At 36.6% G+C, this 15,546-nt stretch overlaps 1 protein-coding gene across 1 annotated transcript in view; it reads right to left on the reverse strand.

The window, feature by feature from the left end:
- FMN1 (formin 1) overlaps positions 1 to 15,245 on the reverse strand; it is a 139,059-nt gene extending 123,814 nt beyond the window's left edge. Inside the window, exons 1-2 of the mRNA XM_059819552.1 lie at positions 13,854 to 15,245; positions 11,633 to 11,750 (exon numbers count right to left, since the gene is read on the reverse strand). Of these exons, the coding sequence (XP_059675535.1) occupies positions 11,633 to 11,750; positions 13,854 to 15,245 (1,510 nt within the window). The remainder of the gene's footprint in view (positions 1 to 11,632; positions 11,751 to 13,853) is intronic.
- Between the last annotated feature and the right edge of the window lie 301 nt (positions 15,246 to 15,546).

Consider the following 15,546-nt stretch of genomic DNA (forward strand, 5'->3'; position numbering starts at 1 on the left):
TTTCTCTCATTTCCACATACACAGAAAAATACAAATGCTTTGAAACATGCCTTATTCAGTTATGTCAGTTACTTCAGCAAGCAACTGCAGAAGTGACAAGACATTGTAGAAGAAAAAGGAATACTATCTGAATATCATCTTTTAAAATAAACTGAGTTCCAACTCAGTTAGTTATCATACATTCAACAATCATTCGGTAATTCGAAAGAGCTGCTTAAACGGAGTTTCCAAGTCATGAGAGTTTGTACAATTTTGTACAAAGTTCCTTAAGTTTCATTTGAAATCCAGCAATGGCTAGGGCTCTGTGTGTCCTGCTTTTGGTGGGATACAAAACTGAGCAGGGAAACGCAGAACAACAGCAGGGGCTATATATGAAATAAACCTCCATAAATCAGGTTAATATCATTCATTCCCTTTCTCAAAGCACAATTAAATCTCCTTTTCCTTCAAAAGACATCCCTACTGATTCATTACTAATAGTGTTATCAGTTAGTATCTAATTAGCCCTCACACAGTTTTCAATGGGATTTCATTGTATTTCTTTGGCAGTGTTAAATATGCTCTTGTTTTGAATAAAGACCAGTGTGTGTCCAAATACATCAAGGTTATGGAAAAGTAAAAAGCTATCATCCCTTTAATCCTTCCAAACTGACTAATACTAAAGAGAGCAAATTTAGTTCTTGTACAAAAAGCTTCAGTTCCCATTTTTTATATGCAGTATTTATTCAAATCAGAAGTATGCTGCTACAATATTTCTCATCATTTATTAGAGAATCACAGAATCATTAAGGCTGGAAAAGACCTGTAAGATCAAGTCCACCATTAATTCACTTAATCTTGTCTTTTTGCTTAAATTCAGCTGTTACCTCAGTTTTATATAAGATACACCTCACAATGGAGGACCATAGCCCACCAACTCAGAAAGAAATTTTCCAGCTCAATTTTCACTACACCTACAGCCTTTGCTTCAAAGATTTTTAGAATAAGCACTGCCAGATTATAAGAAGCCCAATTATTAGACATATTAGATTATCTCTAAAATGGGTAACATTTACCTGGAGTTTGCTCACAGACAAGAGAAATGAGAAAAAAAAAAAAAGGAATAAGGAAGGAGAAGGAAGGAGAAAAAGTAATACACCAGTTCTCAATTGTGATGTTCTTCCGCTCAGACTTCAAATCGTAACTTTGCAAAATTTCACACTCAGCATTGTGAGATGGATCTGAAAGTCAAAGAAATCAACCTAAGTTCCACTCACTTCAGTGGGATGGCAGCCACTGAAACTGAAGTAATGTAAGCTAGAATTCTGAAAACAGTTCCTCATCTATTTTATACAACTTCTGTAATCTTTATTAAATTTTTAGTCCTAAACAGTGGTAGATACTGTAGACGCTGCCTTTACCATTTTTATTCCATCAAGGAAAGGTAAATACTCCCCTTACAGTAACAAAAGAGACCAAAGACTAGACACAGACGGACAACATTACACTGTTCCACCCACCTGGTGGTCCCTCCTTGTAAAGCTTTAGGTGAGCTAGAGACAAAAGCATAAGTAAGATTGTATTCAAGCTTCACACAGGGAATTTACATTTTTACACTCATTAAATATGTATCCTAGCAGGGAGTCTGGCAGACTCCCTGCTTTTTATTCAGTACTACAAACATATACCTCAGTCAGTATTTTCAGCTCTCATTTATATCATTTTGTCTTGCAAAAAATTATCAACTGTTTATGAATTGCTTAATTTCTTAAGTGTTTCCAGATATTAGCACTGTCCATCAAATCAAATCAAAATCAAATAGCAAGTATTTAAATAAATTTCTACCATGTAAAAAATCCCATGGACATTTCTTAGTTAACCATAGGCCACATGTACTAACACTTACTATGAAAACAAATTGCAAATATCTCTATAAAGCTCTCAGCTCAATATATACACAGAATTGCATATTGCATACTGCAGAATGAGTAAATAACATATTTTATTCTTTCCTCAAGATTTTCAATTGGAAATAAAATGGTGCTCACTCATTATTGTCTTTTCATGTTGCTTAGTAAGGCAAGGAGAGCAATGCAGGTCAGAAAACTTAGCCTCTTCTGACAGATTCATTCCATACAATCTGATTAGAAGGCAAAGGTTGGGGTGGGAACACTTTCAAGAATTCCTTGGTTTGCTTTTTTTTTCCTGAAACATGCACTTTTTAAAATAAATGGCCACTGTTATTGCACAGTTTATCAATGTATGACATATGCCACCGGGTGGTAGAAATAAAGCGTATAAGATATTACTAATTATTAGTAAAGTATGAGGCATACTTCACTGTTTTGCAAAGCAAATACACACTACAGCATGCATGTTTTTCCTTACTGCATAGAAAACCAAACATTAAATAAAATCTGGATGTTTTGGACAGCCTATGGAATTTATACAAATGCTTAATGTATGTTCAGTTGTATAATCACAGAGAAATTATCTGAATACAGATCGACAATAATGTTTACAAATATACACAATACAGCTTATGTAAATCTTTGTCATGATACTGAGCAAGCTGCACTGTTCACCGCCACTTCTAAATGAAAAGGTACAAGCGTTCACTGGTAAATCTGGTGACCTAAAAATATAACCTACAGCTTTGAGAATACTGGATACAGTGGGTCACAGTGTTTCCAATGGCAATTTTCATTCTCCAAAACTGTTGCAAAAAGCAAGTATACACACTCAAATATTATTCAGTATTATTCTCTTTGTGTTCAAAACTGTGCTGTGCAAAAATTACCTTTTCTTCTTTGATAACAAAACTTACCTACTTGAATACTTTTAAATAAAATCTTATATGAAAAACCTTTCCCACAGAAATCTCCGTAACTCGTATTTCAAATAGATGAGTTACTCCTCAAACTTTACATAAGCAATTTAGGAACCTTCTCTGCAATGATCTCAAAACTTCAAGTAGAAAGCAGAAGCTTTGAAGATAAATGACATATATAGCCACTTCTGGTCAGTAAAAAATCTTACCTATTAAACTCAGTATGTGGAAACATGCATAATAATGTTAACACAATTTAAAATAATTAGAGAACAAAAGCTGGAAAACTTGAGTGCAATCTACCTCTCTTGAGATGTACCACACCCTGTAGCATAAAGGAAATCATTACCTTTTAATTGAGCTGATTCATTAAATTTCAGAATAGTGAGGGTTTCTTAATCTTTTCTCCCTCCTTGGTAACCCTCAGTCCCATCATTTTCAATATTCCCTTTTACTATAGTCTTTGTTTCCTCCTCCATTATTTCCCAATGTAGTTTTCCCCTTTAACCACCAGGTGTCAGAAGGGAATCTACTCACCACAGCTGCACCTTTTTTATGATTTATGTATTTATTTTTACAGGCGCATTGATGTGACCTTCCAGGGTTTTTCAGGCTACAGTCCTAAAAAGCAGCAAATGTTCAGGCTTTTCTTCCAATAAACACAGTCATGAGCAACTTTCAAAACATGTTATTTGTTCAGTCTTGGAATGGTGTTTATAAAGCATAATTTTCACACAGAAGCAGTAACAGTGGGAGAAATAGACATTTATTTGAGATGCTACATGAATGCAACATTTTAAGTAGATAAATTGTGGCTTACACATTTTTTATAAGATGACTGGTCAGTGAAAGCCCAAAGCTTAGGTTTATAGAAAGTTGACAGACAGACTTCCTTCAACTTTCTGAACACCAATTTGAACAAGTTTTGCATTTAAGCATTCTTTTAGAACTAGGAAATTAAAATGGATTTGTGCTTAAAGAAATTCTTAGAATTACCTATTTTTTAGGGGTTGGGGATTGACTAAAACAATACTGAATGTAGTTTTGACACATTACTCTAATCCTTCTTCCCTCGCCCCATTCCATCTACTTCTACCTGTCCTCCTTTCTTTACTTCCCATTGAACATGAACTCTTTTGCAGCCCCATAATTCAATATATATAAGGATGTCAATTCCCCAGACTGGGAAATGAGCAGACATCCTTCACTTCAACTTAATTTTTTTTTTTTTAGATTTTTAAGGGAAGGAAGAACCCTCCAAGCCTAAAATTTCAATTATTTTCAGCACCTTAAAGATTCAGGTACAGTGAAAATATGGAAGATGTGAGGAAGGGAGACAGATGGAGAGGGACATGTGGAGAATAAACAGGTGTAAACAAGCCAATAGTCCAGCATCTAAATACCATCTGGATATTGAGATAATGCAGAAGATTTTTATCTTTAACTTACTACAGAAAATGAAGTAACTTCACAACACTCATTGAATTCCCTGAGAATGACAGAAAGATATCCACAGAAAAGCAGCCTCCTGAAGGAAAAACCAGCAACCCTTTGATTCTCTCTAATGGAAATGAAGAAAATAGTTCTACTTTTTCTGACTGCAAAGCAGTATAAAGCACTAATCAGAAGCATTCACCTGAGTAACTTATCTACTTCACTGTTCCTTTCCTGTCACAGGTGAGGTTACAGCTACAGCTCATTTACTTAATAGAAGAAATCAATAGTTTCGCTTGTCATTTTCACCCTCCCAGGAAGGCAACATTAGAGGTACTGCTGCTGGGGACATTCAACATGATTTCTTTCTCAATAAACATCCTACTTCACTTTTACAAAATCAATCTATTACAGGATCGCATTCACCAATGCAATATGGTAAACAAATATCACCTTATCAGCAAACATGAGGAACAAATTTATTACAGAATTTCTTCGATGAGTTACAGACTATCTACTTCATCTAGCACAAACTTAAATTACAAAGCACTTATTCTAGATCTAGAACATCTTCGCAATCACTGTATACTATATATAGTAAGCATACATTGAGAATGCATGTATACTATACATGCAGTATAACTGTATATTTATTCAAATGTGGGTGGGTATGTGGGTGTGTGTAGACACACTACATATCGACACACATAGGCACATCGCTTCCCCAATATATTCTTAGCAATTCTCAAGTTTAGAACTGTTGACAAACTTAAACATGGATATATACAAAACTAAGAAATGTATAATAAATAGGGTTGGGTTTTTACCAGATAAGAGTACATGTCTGTGTACAGAGGGGGCAAACTTGGCAGGTATGAGAGCGAATGTAACTAAAAGGAAACCCAAAAAGCAGTTCTGCAAGTTTTCAGAAAGTGTCAGGGTGTTCAGGCTCAGGGTTTCATTTAGACTAGTATCCAAATGTCTCATGTTCAAATGCTGGGCCAAACAGAACTTCAGATCACTTGAACAGTGAGACTAGAGAACAGGAAAGTTAATTCAATAAAACTCACAGGCATTTCTGTTATACAAAGGGTCTCGTATATTTTGAAATAGAACCATGGAAATAAAATACAAAGTCATTCTTCTTGTGCTGTACACAATTGCTCTTTCACTGTGTTTCAATTATATAACAAGAATCATCTTGTAAAACCCTGTGACTGTTTTGGGCCTTGGCAACATCACATTGGTAGGACCCATAGTAGTGCCTACATTTCATACTAAAAACTACAGTAAAAGAAATCATTCACAGAACTTGCCTTCATTATATTCAGATAATAGATTAATCTCATCACTAGGAAAAATGTAGTTTAAAAATCAAGTTTCTACTTTGAGTCGACCAAAGCTGTTCTATATGTGAATTCTTAAGCACACTGGTATCTATGGCTACAGAGATGTGTGCATCCAGATATGGCTTTGTATACTGTAAAATATGTCCTTGTCAGGCATCTGCTGTAATAGATGCATCCAGACTCAAAACCAGTAGGTCTTCTAAAATTACTACACTGCTATAGACGGTATGCATAATGGAAATAAAATAGGGATTTTTATTGAAAAAGTGGAGCATAACTCCTCTTCCCCCTCACCTTGTAATAATATATCCTCAATGTATAGGAAGGCATGCACATTTTATCACATGACCTTAGGCACAGTTACCAGACCGTAAGTGGGTTGTTTTTGCAGATTTAAGTTTAGGAAGTCAGTATTCTTTTCCATTCTGCATCTCTATCTAATGCTAACAGCCTATAAACAGAAAAGGAATTTAATTTGGCTTGAAAAATAGGTCAGGATTCTTCTCCCGATTTTACGAATGGGTAAACTGAAGCTTGGAAAGGCTTCACAATTTTCCTGAAGTCATTCCAGAAGGTAGCAAAAGGGCTGGAAATGGAACACAAGCATCTTAACAACTAATCTTCAGCATTAACAGATGCCCACCTTTTTGTTCCAATCTCAAGAGGCACAGTATGAATGACAGTAGCAGCTGAGGTTGGGAGAGAAAAGCAAAGGAAGTTTCTGTTCTTTTTTGGAGGGTGGTTTGTTTTTTTTTTTAGTATTTTCAAAGTAAATCTTAGCAGACAGTGCTAAGACAGATATCTGGAAAAGTGGCTGCTGCATTGATCAGCACATGCACAACCCATTTGTCTGAGACTGTAGAGCTTTCCAAGCAGCACTATGCCCAGTACCTTCCAAATCCACAAAATTATAGCTTTAGTTGGCATAGGTAAGGGGAGAAAATGTCATTGTTAGTCTAGAGGAATATAATATGGCTACAACAATCTGGCTTGTGATAAAAAACTCAGCTTCTCAATAACAAGACAGTGTATTTTTCAGAACATGAAACACTGACATAACATGGCCAAATACACCTGTCATGCTGCACAATAAATGCAGTAAAATGATTTACACAACCTTTAAGCAGCCCACCTGCACTCTGAGATCACAACAAAGTGGTCAGTGACCATTAAATCATAAAAACACTATCTTCAACAAATGCATGATATCCTGCTTGCTGTAGTCCTGCTTTATCTAATTCATTACAATAAATTTTATAACAGAATCCCAGAACTAAACCCGAAACACCACACTGAAATCAAATAAACTGAAATTACTAAAAATATGTCAATTTTTTTATTTTAAGATTAAAACAACTGTTAGCATCCACTGTTACACAATTTCTTTCAGGACACTAACGACATCAAGCATTATGTCTTTTTTAGAGACAAACACAAATTGTTCAAGGCCACAAAGGAAGTTTATGTTAAAGAAAGATAAGAAATCATGTTCTTATCTTTCATCTCTTTGTTCAGACCATGATGCCTCTCTTTCTCTCACATAAGGTGGTTATTCTCTGCATTAACATCATGACCATAAAGTGATTTTATTGCTGGGAACCCAGACCATAGGGGACCAAGGCTTCAATATGTTTAAGACTTGGCAATAAACCTCTGCCATTATTTTGTATTTCATTCGCCATTTACTTAGACACTTTTTGTTTAATAAGAGCTTTCTCAGGCACCTCCTGATTTTCTTATTTACCCCGAAAATTCTGCTTACAGCACCACAGGCTGTTATAGAAATTGTGGCACCATAGAGACAGCATTACTTCACTGCAGATTTAAGGATGATGAATAGACAAACCTATGAAAGCAAAGGTTTTTTTACTGTTAAATACAGACACAATTGAATTAACAAGAAAACATGTAATGAAGAAAAAGCACTAAATGGATTAATGTTTCAACAACTTTTTTTTTTTTAACATTTTCTCCAGCAGGAATGTCAAATACTTCTCTCATCACTTTTTTAATTTCTGTTTTGCTTAAGCAAAAGACTAAACTCTCTCTATTTTATATAAGACAACTATTTTGATCCTAATGGCTAAAAATGCATTTTTAATAGGAATCACAGGATCTGTATATCTATACCACCTTAATGGGATGACTGTTCTTCAAACATAAGTAGTTTTATGAGCAGCAGAACTCACATCTAAACTCCTTTTCTGGACATGAGAGGCTGCAAGTGCTGATATAGTCATACACAGCAACTGAGACATTCATTATATGTGGATTCTATGTGATCTCATATCACAGATGAGTTCGCTCAGTATAGACATGAATTTGTCTCCTCTACCTGGCTAGGTATTTTCACTATACGTAATAGCTGACACATCCACCCTTCTATCAGATTTAATGCTTAAAAAATGGGAGAAATATATCTAAGAATTATGGAAGAAAAAGAAACTTTCAATGAAAACAGAAGAACAAAACTTTAGGACCAGAGAAATATGCACAGAAATGTCTTTGATTACATGGGAAAGATTTCCATGGAATAGACCTATAACTATAAATTAAAATACCCTTTTTCTAGTCTTCCAGGATATAGATGGTGTAATGTACTACAGACTTTCTGGACTTCAACTATTTTAAACTGACACACTTCAAAGGACTTCCAGTTTCTCTAGAGAACCCTGTAAGCAGCTTGTGCTAATTACAGAGAGCCAGCTGACAACACAGTCACTTGCTCTATGGAAACAGAGGACTTAAAGGAATAAGAAACTGTAAGATATGCCAAAATATCGTAATATCATTCTTTTAATTCAAAAATTACAACTCAAGATTCAGGTGTTGGGGGTGACAGTACTATGACTACACAAGATATTATCAAAGGCATGAAAAAAACCTGTTGCAGAGTTTTATTTGTTCACTAACTTCTTTCACTTCTAATATTTCTAACAGGCCTAGTCAGCCCCACACACGTGTTCCTCGTTATGTCCATTTGCTTTTCAGTTGGTTTCCCACACATCAAGCCAGACTACAAGCCTCAGGAGAGAGTTAGCTTCTCCTCCAAGCTGCTATGAGTCACTGTGATGTCTGCTGCGTAGGCCAAATTAAGCCTGAATTTCTTGCTTCCACTAGGCAGCAAGAGCAATGAGGAAAAACATGGCAAGGAGGTAAGAAAAGATCAAAAAGCCAGGAATCCTTTCCCTCAATATCCTTACCTTCCTGTCTTAGCTGCCATAGTGCATGGTGATGAAGGAAGTAAATCAAAGACTTAGTGCAGAACTGTGAGAAAGATTACAGTATTCCAACTTTCAAATATTCAGTGTTACTTTAAATACTAATTTCTCATGACAAATGAAAAAATCTACGCTACCTCATAAAATAAATACATATTCTTGTATCCTGTTAGAAGTACAAAGACTTACGTCCACAGATTTATCATTGGATGTGATCACACTTGTGACAGATTTATTTTGTTTAAACCTAAAATAAAGCTGTGCTAAATGAATACTTACCTAGTAATTCAGCCTATTATTATTGTTTGTATATAGATTCCTATTGTTTTAGTAGATGAAACTCTTAATCACAGAAATTAAAACAGTAACATAAATCATTGAAAGTTAAAACAAGTCACTTCAGCATTTTTCATGTTACAGATAATCATCTATTCACAAACATCAGTGGAGGAAGACTGGAATCACAAACATCCCTGCCACACACAATTTTTGAACTCTATCCTGAAATCAAGAATTTTTCATTTGATCTTAGCTGGCAGGACAAGACACTGAGGTAAGAAGTAGGGTTTCAGGTTGAGACCAGTCAGTTTAATGGTGATCATTAACCTGCTTTATATTATATTTTTAAGAAGCCCACTTTGTGGACAAGAAGTTCCTAAGGTACTGGTGGCTGGGAGGGAATTTATTGGATGGGAAGGGACATGAGGGGAAATGCCAGTACACACACGCACTTTGAAGGTACCAACCACTGTCAGAGAGAAGATACTGAGTTTAGAAGTAATTCTGTATTGCCACTTCCATATGCATTAAAGAAAACCACAAACCCCGCACCCCAGCAATAAGACAAACATTGAATACAAACTCTGTTTTTTTGATTATATTAGCACTACTCATGAACAGTACTTTCCTTCACTTGCAGGAGACTGTATAAATTCATTCCTGTGCATAATGCTTTAAAATAGTCACCCTAGTACTCAGAAAAACTAATGTAACTGATCCATCATAATGCAACTTACAACTGCTTGCAGTGTCCTTGCTGCCACAACTGCTTTCTGGGCATCCATGAACAAACAGCTGAAGGAAACACAAACCTGCTAATCACTGAGGTACACCTACAACTCTACTGCACTCTTAACATATGTTGCAAGGATAGTCTTCGCCTATTCTCTTTAAAAGCACCGCTTCTCTGTCTCATCCTAGCTGAATCACCAGCAGTTTGTTTTCTTTCAAATCTCTCTGACTGCCAGACACTGGGGTGACTAATGAACTGCAGAATCTGGTCTGTATAAAAATTTGACTTAGCAAACTAACCATCAGCATGTTGATGACACTGCCACCCAAAATACCACAGTAACAAAAGAGTAACAATTTACATGGGCTCTAAGCCAGCCTGTCTTTCCTATTCAAATTTCAGGAAACCATGACCTAAATTCTCTGCAAGTAGTAGAATCTGGAGCATTTGTTAATTCAGTTTCCTTTCCTTTCTTTATTTCAACACATGTTTTCGCCACAGATGATTACAATCATTAGAAGAAAAAACATTTATTTGGGTAAAATTAAATACGGCAAGCATATACCCTATAATAAGAATTTAAGAGTAACAGAAAGCCTGTAGCAGTCCTTGCCAACAGTACCTGTCCTGGTCACCTAGTGATAGACTCCCACACTCAGACTGATCAGACGCACTGTAAATTCAATTCTGTCTATATTAGAACCACGTTGTTCCTGTCAAAACCAAGTTTTCTGAATCTTCCAGCAAGTTTTACACTTCCAGTATCATGTCCACTTTACAAAAAAGGAAGATTAATGCAGAGAAAACCGAGGAAAGAGGGAGAAAGAAGTAATACACTAAACAATACAAAGCAGTAGATCCACTAGTTCTATTTATTCTTTCTCATATACAAGGCCAAATGGATATCCACTGGAATTGGAAAGAACCATACAGCATTACCCTGTACAATTCCTCACAGCAAGGTAGTATAAAAGCTTGGTTTTTAATTCCACTTAATTCTTTCTAGGTGGTATTTTCCAAAATCTCCATGTACGTGAATAACAGATGGTCTATCGCCTTTCATTTCACTATTTCAGACAATTCCACAGCTTTTGACTAACTTCTGAGTAACAAGGACTTCCTGTTTTATATTTAAGAATACAAATTTGAAACAGAGTTGCGAAGGCTACAGTAATCACTTCTTCCCTTAAATATCTTATGTAAGTATTTATCTAAATAACAAAAAATTAAGACATATTTTTGTGTGGAAAGCTCATCTGATAACTAGGTAGCATTGCACTTCAGATATACCCTCTCATACATTTGTATAGGACAATATACATGACTATCTATAAAAGTGACCTGGGCGGATATGAGTATTCCCCTGTTTATACACAAGTTGTAATAATGGTATTCATTACTTTTATTCTGGACACTACCTGAAGAAAATCTGCAGCCAGACTAGAGTCTGGCAGGTCACTGCCCCCCACATTCTAAGGCAATGGAAAAGGCAGTCAGGTTTCCATTCCTTCACTATTCTGTCGCTCATTTGAACAGAATCCCATTAGAAATGGATAACCTAGTTTATCAAAAACACCACTTCTTTCCTCATGATTTTGTACAAGCAAGTATTTAGATTTCAACACAGATTTAGCCATTTACATTTAAAAAATCAGATGCTTAAGAAGTAGCAGTAAACAACACATCCAAAACATAAGGTCTGTTCTTCCAGATAAGAAAATACTGTGACTTATCACCATCTCTGTATTAAACAAGATTAAAAATGTCAGAAAATAATTTCTGTAAATGCTTCACCTCTTTGTTTTACCTGCTTCTGTGTACTTTAATCCCACTTTTACTTCTTCGTGCTTTGCTTTCGGTGGCGGCCAGACAGTCTGGAGTCTCCCTGGAGTCTTGTCGTCTTGCTCTGAAGGACTCAGGTCAGGCTGTTAAAATTATGCAAGAAAAAATTAAAGTCTGCAGGATCAATTGATTCCAAAACAGCAACTGCCATGCTCAGCTCTACATGTGTACTCCAGAATGGTTATCTGCCTCATTCTACTAATTGAAACAGTGCTCACTTGCTTGGAAGGGATACAAAGAAATCAGAGTATAAAAATAATCTTGAAGAGGAAAATAACATAATGCACGTGACATACGATGATTTGTTGAAACTGTTCACATCAGTATGGAAAGCTGTCTATCCTTTGGTGAACCACAGAGGTGGTCAAGAACACTAGGGTTTTTTCCTGTATCTTTTTTCAGAGTGAAAAGACCCATTTATGCTCCTCTTACAAGTAAACATTAGTGGGATTCACCTAGGCATTATTTGACAATATAATTTTCTAGAAGCAGAGCTAGTTTATAAAATTCCTGCCCCACCCCCAGCAGCTTGCTCAGCCCACATACCACGTAATACTGCCACATCAAAGTGCTGCTGCAGCTGTTAATGGGACTGCACTGTCAACTGGAATGCTAAAATAACCCTTTAAATGGAGGGGGAAAAAAACACTAAACAAGCATTCCTTTAGAGGTTTACATTTTGAGTTTGGTGGGGTTTTTTTACATCTCTAACATTTCTGTAATCTGATTTATAACATGCTAGTACAAGTAATTGCATAGACACAACTGCAGCAACAGCAAAACCCTATATGAAAGTGGCCCCATAAATGGCCCACATGAACAAGGAAAAAGGAAAGGCAATACCCTTTTACTCCAGCTTTGCCCTGAGAAAATGCACATTTGTACTAGACCAGACATTAAGCAGACATTTATAAAAGCCACTCCTGCTGACTCCTATGCTTCCTCCCATGTGTGATGACAGCTTCCCAAATAGGTTTGCTGTGAGCCACACAAACGCTTACGCCAGCACAGCACAGGGAATGGTGTAAGCAGGAAGAAGCAAGCCAGGAAGGGAAGGGCACACACAGACTGCAATTGCTGTACATATGCCACAGTCAACGAGTACCTCTTTTCTCCTCCCCATACGTAATTTACTATAAACTGGTATTATCGGTCTACCCAGGTGTCAGTCAAGATCTTTAAAAAGTTTTTAATGTTATGTAAGAATAAAAATTTGAAAGAGAGTACAACCAACACAGCAAATTAACTTAAGTAGCTTCAGGTTTAGGGTCCAATCTTGCAAATTTAATCATTCAGATAATTCCCCCTTTAGCCAACAAGAACAATCTTCTGGACTGATTATATCTGCCAAAGATGTAGCTGTAAGAATTTTATGTTGGGGGGACCCGAACCCAAGGGTTACCCATTTAATTAAAAGAGTTCAAAACACACTTAAATTCACTTATCATTATGGTTCTATGAAAATTTAGCATAGATTTTTTGTTCCATTTCTTAAAAATATACTAACCAAATCTCCATATGTCTAAGAATATTAACCTTGCAAATGCTTATATTAATCCATAACTTGAGTCGTCTAATTGGAACCACTAAGTTGTACTTGGATAAGGTTAAATGCTTATCAGTATTAGCAAAGCCAGATATATGCATGTAAATAAGAAAAAAATCACTTTAAATTCTATGTCTTGGACAAACTGACTTGAAAATCATCCATAACTTCTTGTATCAGCTCTTATCATAGAATTATTCCTAAAGGTAAAATGAAATATTCCTTCTAAAAATAAAAAAAACTTAATGAAAGAAAACAGGGTGAGATTGAGAAACTATAAAATAATACTGCAGTAAATATTTGCAGCACCAAACTGATTTAACGTCATACTTAACATATGGGCAACTGTTTTGTAGTGATCTTTTAAAATCAGAAACTGATTTTTAAGTTCTCACTTCTAACTGAAAGGCTGTGACTATCACCAGTTCTCAGTGAATTCTGCTACAACTGCAGATGATCAAGAATTTTGACAAATTAGCTCCAAGATTTCTTCAGCTAGGAATTCAAAATTTGAGATTGCCAAAATAAGAGGATGACTCTGACATTTTGACCTTAAGTCCCCACCAATAATATTTAAACAAGAAATTATTTTTTATCCATCTACTTCCAGATCTTAGGAAGAAAAAGTAATTCAACCTACAGATTTGTCTGATGGTCCATCCCCAGGTTTTGATTTTGACCTTTCAAATACAGCTTTCAAGGACTCTTTTTCATTTCTCATTTTGCGTTTTATGGCTTCCAGCTCTGAAGTATCTGCAGTTGATTCTTTTTTGGGAGGCCGTGTGAATAAAGCTTTAAAGACATCCAGTGCAGATTCAGCAGGGCTTGATTTTATTTCCTCAGAGGGAAATCGTGGTTCTGTTTTGCTGGAGGCTTTGTTCTCTTGAGCTTCATCACTGTCCTCGGTCTCCCCAGATCCCTCACTAGAGTCCTCGGTTCTATCTTCATTCTTGGAGACGTCTATGTTTAACAAGTGCGAGAGTTGTTCCAGGAAAGTAGGACTTGCTTTAGGTTCAGCTGATTTTTTTTTAGTGGTCAAACCTGATGTAATACTGGATTTCTTAACAGGCTGTCGTAATTTAAGCAGAGCTAAATCATTCTCCCTTGGTTTAATTTCTGTAACAGTTTCCCCATCCTCTGTGGTTAGTCCCTTTTTCCTCACACGTAGTCCACTAAAGAAAGCAGGTAGCTGGAAAGTCTTTTCAGCCAGTGGTGTTCTTTGGAGTGATGTATTATCAGCTGAAGGTCTTTGTTCTTCATCTGGAAGTTCTTGAGGGCATTCCCCTGTAGCAAGCAAGCGACTGAACTGCTCATCCATTAACACTTTGTCTTTTCCGTTGGAGTCATGCTCCAGAATACCATCCAGCTCTTTTGGGAGCTGCTTAGAAATTGGTGGGTGTAACTCAATGTCATCAGTATCCACAGTGTCATCACTGTTGCTGTACCCTTCTGATTCTGACTCTTCCTTATTTTGATTGTTATTGTCCAAAGCCTCAGCAGACAAAGCAGCATTATTTAGCCCAGATTCGCTTGTATTGTTTTCATTGGTGTCTAGGTCCTTACTCTCCGTGTCCGATTCCGTATCACTTGTTGTATGAACCAAAGTACCTTGCACAAGAATAGCATCCTTGTCATCATTGTCAGATTCAGACAAAGAAGTCTGTACAAACCTTAAATGGTGAAGAAGTAATCCATTTTGTTCAGCTAGCTCCAGTTCCAGGTCAGTTTGCCTGCCAGACATTGGGTCAGCTTGGCCACTGGTACTATTCATGCCGTGCTGATTTTCTGAGTCGTCATTACAATCATTATCATTCCTCTCATGCCAGGTGTTAGCATGAGTATTTATATTGGTGTGCAAAGGTTGAAATGCTTTAAGCACTGTTTCTTCTTTGGAAACTGCAGATTCAAATTTAGTTGTAAATCCAAAAAGTGTTTTCACAGAAAATGTAGTGAAAAGATCAGGTTCGCTTTTTGCTGTATTCTCCAGGTCTGAAAGCTCACTACAATCAGGCACCGCATTTTCTTCTTCCATGTTGCGTGAAGTACAGAATAGGTTTGCTTCTAGCAGTGCTACTAACTGCTAAACAAATATTTGCTCCATGCATTCAGACAGCAGGCTGAACTCACCACAAGCACTGCAACAGGCAGTGCTCCCCAGCCCTGCGAAGGCAGCCAGCCTCCCCCAGGTCACCCTGCCCCTCCTTCCGGTTCCAGCGCTGCAGCCAAAGTGTCCGTCAGGTCTCCAAACTCTTGTTCAGGAGCAGCAAAAAGACCCACCGTAAAAAAAGTTCTCAGCAACGTCAATAACTTGTTCCTTTACACAAAGGGCTTTT

This window comes from Gavia stellata, chromosome 7 (genome assembly GCF_030936135.1).
Source record: "Gavia stellata isolate bGavSte3 chromosome 7, bGavSte3.hap2, whole genome shotgun sequence".
NCBI classification, from domain to species: Eukaryota; Metazoa; Chordata; class Aves; order Gaviiformes; family Gaviidae; genus Gavia; species Gavia stellata.